Source organism: Lactuca serriola, chromosome 7 (assembly GCF_051521515.1).
Source record: "Lactuca serriola cultivar US96UC23 chromosome 7, Lser_US96UC23_V15, whole genome shotgun sequence".
NCBI classification, from domain to species: domain Eukaryota; kingdom Viridiplantae; phylum Streptophyta; class Magnoliopsida; order Asterales; family Asteraceae; genus Lactuca; species Lactuca serriola.
In genome coordinates, this window is record NC_136414.1 from 204193722 (window position 1) to 204199752 (window position 6031).

A 6031-nucleotide genomic window follows, 5' to 3' on the forward strand; every position below is an offset into this window, starting at 1 on the left:
TCGTCAATTTGATAATTTCTTTTGATAATTTTCTAGAAAATGTAAAGTGTATGAATATATTAGAGTATAATACATTTTTAGTGTTTGAGTTTTTTTGATTTTCTAAAAAAAATGAAAAAACAATTAAAAAGAAAAAAAAACGAAAAAAAATATATAAACAAATATGAAAAATAAGTGAATATAAAAAACGAAAAACACGAAAAAAAGAAGTTAAACAAAAAAACCAAAAAAATGAAAAAAGAACGGAAAAATATAAAAAATATAAAAGCAAGTTTAGCTCTGATTAAAAAATAAAAAAGTAAATGAAAATAAAAAAGTTAAAAAATATAAAACCGAGTTTTGAACATGTTTTGTAAATTTTGCAAATTACAGGGACCAAATTTAATTTTTAGAACTGATTTAGTAAAAAATTTAACAGAATTAACGATAAAATCATTAAAAGGGTTAAAATGATAACTCTATGTCCAATTTGTGCTACACGAACCAAAAAAAATAACAGGGCTTTTCTAAAAAAACACTTGAAAATACAGTGAGTATTTTTGCGATCCGTTACTTAAACGATCCAGCTAGAGAAAACGATACGTTATTTTTACTCACCGGCCACCGCATATGAGGGTTGAAATAAATTTAAATCATATAAAAGTATAAAACCCTCTCCTGCCTCACCCTCGATTCTTGTTCACTACATCGACATTGATTTTGAAGATTTTGCAATTGAAGGAATTGGCCCAAATCAGAGTGTCGTTCCCCATTACAAGTAGAACAACACACTGTAGCTTTTGGAGACGATAGAGGTAAATTTGTATTTATGTTTTCAGTTTAAGGTTTTGATCGATTTTGATGATGATATGCGTTTCTGGGGTAATGTATTGTTTGGGTTCATATTAGTTTCATTAGGGAAAGCTATTGCCACGATTAGTTGTGAAGCAAAGCATCCATTATCCATGGGAGGCCGAGGTCAATAGTGCACACAAGAAAGCTTTTTTAGTATAAATAATGGTATTGTCCGTTTTCTGCCATACCAATCACCTATTTGGGAATTCCATATAATAATGATAAGAGTATTCAAAAAAATCATGAAAGATATTTTCAATTTCCTTCCTCATATTCACTTTGAAATTTTATCTTATTTATCACTTAATCTATTTCCTAAAGTTGTTCTTCTTTCTAATCTTTAGATTTGTTGAGGTTGCTCGGGCATTAGATACCATAAATGATAAATGCAACCCTGCCCAACCCCAACCGGATCAAAATCAAATATTATAACATCATACATACTTTTTACAGATATGCCGACTTTATTTTCTCAATCAAAAAAGAGAAAAATGTTGTCGGATGTACATTTGGAGAAGATTGTGCACACGTACAACATTGACATTGCCCCCTACGAAGAAAGTCAATCATCAAGTCAATGCATGAGAAATATGTCAGATTCCATTGATTCTGTAGAAGCCATATTGAGGTATAAGTTCAATAACAGAAGTTTGTTGGAAGCAGCCCTAACGCATTCTTCATATACGGAGTCTGAGTCCTACCAACGTCTGGAACTCCTTGGTGATGCTGTTGTTGGACTTATCATCACAATTTTTTTTTACTTGGCTTACCCTGATGTTGACCCTGCTCAAATCTCTCTCCTCCGCTCTGCCAATATTAGTACTGAAAAACTTGCACGTGTGGCGGTTCGCAACGGCCTTTACAAATATGTCCGCCACAAAACCATTCTTCTCAATGATAAGGTATTACCTATCTATTGTATATTTATTGAGAGAAAATACCAAAAAACCCAACGTATTATCCCCTGTATATTTACAATCATTATGTTTTCAGATTTTGGTTAAAATAATGCTTCACGATTGGATAACCCAATAAAATTGGTTGCATATCCTAACATGGAATTAAAAAGCTTACATGACATTTTATGTTTCAGAAACTGTAATTGTTATTCCAGATGATTGTTACCGTGTTTCCAGAAACTATCAATATCATTGCTATTCCACATAAGCTTTTATAATTTTAAATTAACAATGCCATGTAGTCTTTTTAACGAATGCTAAAATAACATATTGTTTTTTTGAGTATCGGCGCTTTCAGATTTTTGATATTTTTTCCTTTATTTATGCATTTATGTCGTTATATTTTTATTTTTTGTAATTGAAATCTGAGAAAATGGTGTTTGTTGGTATTAGGTTAGGAAATTTTTGATTGCGGTCGAAGATGAAGATGAGATGGTGGTGCATGGTGGGCAAATGAAAGCTCCAAAGGTGCTTGCTGATATTGTTGAATCGGTTGTTGGTGCTGTTTATGTAGATTGTGGGTTCTGTTTGCAAAGCCTGTGGACGGTGAGTAGTTGTGTGTTATGACCCACATCGGCTGAAAGTACTATATGTTGGTGGCTTATAAGTCTAAGTGTCCCCTCCTCCTACAAGCTGGCTTTTGGGAGTGAGTTCTACACATAGGCTTATGGCATGATGCGGGCCTAGTATGGGATGGGTCCGTATCATTGTGATCCTAAGTCCTAACATTTAGCTCTTTCCCAAACTTGCCACTTGACCTTTGTTTCTTTTTTATTCAATAGGCTTAATGTTTTAAGACATTAACCCTTTACCTATTCAGTCTAGAAAAGAAACAAACCTTATGTTAAAGAAATGAACAACCACTAAGCCACTGTTTTGCAATGAGGAATAGTTTTTGTAGAATGACTCGATAATATAATTTAGTAGTGGATCAAATTGCTTTGAATTTTTTTTGTTTTCAGATAATTAGAGAGCTACTTGAACCGATGGTTATGCTAGATGTTCTCGAGAAACAGCCGCAGCCTATTACCATGCTATACGAGGCATGCCAAAAAGAGGGGAAATTTGTTGACATCAAGAATTGGAGGAAAGGTTACAAATTCTCTATAAAACTAATATTATATGCTAACAGTAACATGCTAATGTATTTGCACCTTTTTTTCAGGTGAGAGAAACATTGCAAGTGTTTATGTCGACGGAAAGTTTATTGCCTCTGGTTCTTCAGAGAACAAAGAGAACGCTAAGCTTCATGCAGCTGAGGTTGCTGTATCTAAGTTAACAAGGCTAAAAAGCATTGATGTGATAAGTAGTAGTAGTAGTGTACACATGATGTATCCTGATTGTTACAAGAGCGAATGCAGCAGGGACATGGAAAATTCCATTGCAGCTGTAGAAGCCATATTGAGGTACAACTTCAAGAAGAAAAGTTTGTTGGAAGCAGCCCTGACTCATTCTTCTTACACCGAGTCTCGATCCTACCAACGTCTGGAAATCCTCGGTGACTCTGTTCTTGGACTCGCCATCACTAATTTTGTCTACTTGGCGTACCCTGATGTTGACCCTGGTCAAATCTCTCTCCTCCGCGCTGCCAATATTAGTACTGAAAAACTTGCACGCGTGGCGGTCCGCAACCGCCTTCACAAATATGTCCGCCACAAAACCATCCTTCTCAATGATAAGGTATTACCTTATCTCTTTATTTAAATAAAAACCCAACGTAGTATTATTCCCTAATGCTCAAAAAAGCCATTACGTTACTTTTGTGGCTATTAAAATCATTATATTTTTGGATTTTTTGTAATTAAAAAGCTTACATGACATTTTGTTTCTGGAAACTGTAACTGTTATTCCAGATAATTGTTACCATTTTTTTTTTGCAGAAACTGTAATTGCTATTCCGCATACGCTTTATAATTTTAAATTGATAATGCCATGTAATCCTTATAACTCCACGTTGGCTATGCAACCGTTTTTCTTGGTTTATCTGGTTGCAAAGCATTAATTTAACCAAAATCAGAAAATATAATGGTTTTTTGAGCATCAGGTTGGGGGTTTCTGGCATGTTCTCTTATATTTATACATTTATGCCATTATTTGTTAGATTTTATAATTGAAATTGGATTATATGGCTTTTGTTGTTGTTGTTGTAATTAGGTTAGGGAATTTGTGATTGCGGTCGAAGAAGAAGAAGAGATGGTGGTGCACGGTGGACAGATGAAAGCTCCAAAGGTGCTTGCTGATATTGTTGAATCGGTTGCTGGAGCTGTTTTTGAAGATTGTGATTTCAATTTGCAAATCCTGTGGGTGGTGAGCGGTTGTCATCCTTGCAAACTATTGCCTAATTAGATTTTGGAGTCAGAATAAGCTCTGATTCCTCTAAACTATCAGGCTGTTTCTTTTTTACTTAATCTGGACGGTTGACCCAAAAAACTCAGCTTAATGTTTTAAGACACTAACCCTTTACCTATTCAGTCTGTGTAGAACGACCCCGAACTGATAACATATGATGAATTACTGACTTTTTGTTTTCAGGTAATTAGAGAGCTACTTGAGCCAATGGTTATGTTAAATGTTCTTGAGAAACAGCCCCAACCTATTACCAACCTATATGAGGCATGCCAAAAAGAGGGGAAAATTGTTGACATAAAGAATTGGAGGGAAGGTTACAGCTTCTCTATAAAATGCTCTGAGTTTTTGCCCTATAAAACTATTATTATATGCATTTGCATCCTACGAATAGTGTGATATCACATGACAGTATCTTATATATTTGCATCTTTTTTCAGGTGAAAGAAACATTGCAAGTGTTTATGTCGACGGAAAGTTTATTGCCTCTAGCTCTTCAGAGAACAAAGAGAATGCTAAGCTTCATGCAGCTGAGGTTGCTCTATCTAAGTTAACAAGGCTTAAAAGCACTGATGCAATGAGTCTACAAATGAAAGATGATTCTGGTGAAGCCACTGAGATTAAAGGTGCTAAACGAAAAATACTTGAACTTTGTAACAGGAGAAGGTGGCCAAAAGCGACTTACAGGTATGTAAATATTTTGCCTTTATTACTAATTAGATCATTTTGCCTTAATTACTAATTACAAAATCCATTTAATTTTAATGTTTTTTTTTTCTTGCAGAGTTGAGCAAGAATCAGGTCCTGCACACAATAAAAGATATATAGCATCCGTGCAAATTGAACTTTCTGGTAAGATATTTTTCATGAAGGGAGAAGAGAGGTCAAAAGTCAAGGATGCCGAAAATTCTGCAGCTTCATCTATGTTTTATTCTTTACGAGAATTGGGATATTAATGAATGTCTGAAAACAAAAACTCACACATATGCATCTAACATTTGCCGCATCTGATTGTCACAAGAGTAGCAAGTAAAAACTCCAATAAAATATATATTTGTTTATAAATACAAAAAAGGACACCAGATTCAAAATGGAAAATCATATCCGTTCTAACGACTTCAATATGGAACCGAAAAGTCCAATCTTTTTTTTTTTTTTTTTGGAAACGGTGAGATGTATAAACTAACAAGACATCACGACTAGCAAGGAACTATAGCGTGGGCGGAAATAAGATACAATTATGTTTAAACCAATTGAAAGATAAATAAATTACATTATCCACAATATTGGTAGGGGAAGAAATAAGGTTTTCAAATACCTTGTTATTTCTCAACTACTAGACACCACCACAATGAACAGATGATTGACGAGAAGAGTTTGTGATCGAGAAGTTCCACAACACGAGTGAATTGTTGCCATGCCATTTTAGCACCCATTTTATGACATAGTCAGCAAAATCACATATGGTTAAAATGTTGTTAGCATATTCAATGAGAGTAAAGCTTGCACAAAGAAGATTAAATGTCTGCATCTCTAGTTAAGGCTGATAATTCGCGACATGACTCACAACACGACACGAAATAAATAGGTTTGGGTTGAGTCTTTCAACCCGGTAACCCACTAACCCACCAATCCGTTTATTAAACGGCTCATATATGGGTTTCTCAAAAAATAAACGGGTTTATTCTTAATAAAATAAATTATTTTATGTTTAAATGCATTTATGTATCAAGTATTAATATTTAATAAGTATTATATAATATATACCATTGATATATAGACAATTTGACTGTTTTGACATTTTGACTCGTGGTGGATGGTCTAAGGTTGTAAGTCGTAACCTATAAGGCTAAGTCTATAACATGTTTCTATGAATATTTTTAATTTTCATT

At 34.1% G+C, this 6031-nt stretch overlaps 1 protein-coding gene across 2 annotated transcripts; it reads left to right on the forward strand.

Annotated features, from left to right (window-relative positions):
- Positions 1 to 584: 584 nt before the first annotated feature.
- LOC145062760 (ribonuclease 3-like protein 2) lies at positions 585 to 5240 on the forward strand. Of its 2 annotated transcripts, XM_079010360.1 has the most exons (10): positions 585 to 794; positions 889 to 999; positions 1288 to 1736; positions 2187 to 2339; positions 2756 to 2885; positions 2959 to 3473; positions 3948 to 4100; positions 4326 to 4455; positions 4580 to 4826; positions 4924 to 5240. In XM_079010360.1, exons 3-10 carry the CDS (start codon positions 1290 to 1292, stop codon positions 5093 to 5095), a joined length of 1947 nt encoding a protein of 648 aa, XP_078866486.1. In that variant the 5' UTR covers positions 585 to 794; positions 889 to 999; positions 1288 to 1289; the 3' UTR covers positions 5096 to 5240. The 2 variants fall into 2 exon arrangements, with proteins under 2 accessions (XP_078866486.1, XP_078866485.1); XM_079010359.1 differs by lacking the exon at positions 889 to 999.
- The last annotated feature ends 791 nt before the right edge of the window (positions 5241 to 6031 follow it).

Bases quoted from the DNA above. Each gene is read 5' to 3' on its own strand.
- LOC145062760 (XM_079010360.1), top strand. From the start codon at position 1,290: ATGCCGACTTTATTTTCTCAATCAAAAAAGAGAAAAATGTTGTCGGAT. The intron at 1,737-2,186 runs GTATTACCTATC...TGTTGGTATTAG, and splicing joins CCATTCTTCTCAATGATAAG to GTTAGGAAATTTTTGATTGC. The intron at 2,886-2,958 runs GTTACAAATTCT...CCTTTTTTTCAG, and splicing joins CATCAAGAATTGGAGGAAAG to GTGAGAGAAACATTGCAAGT.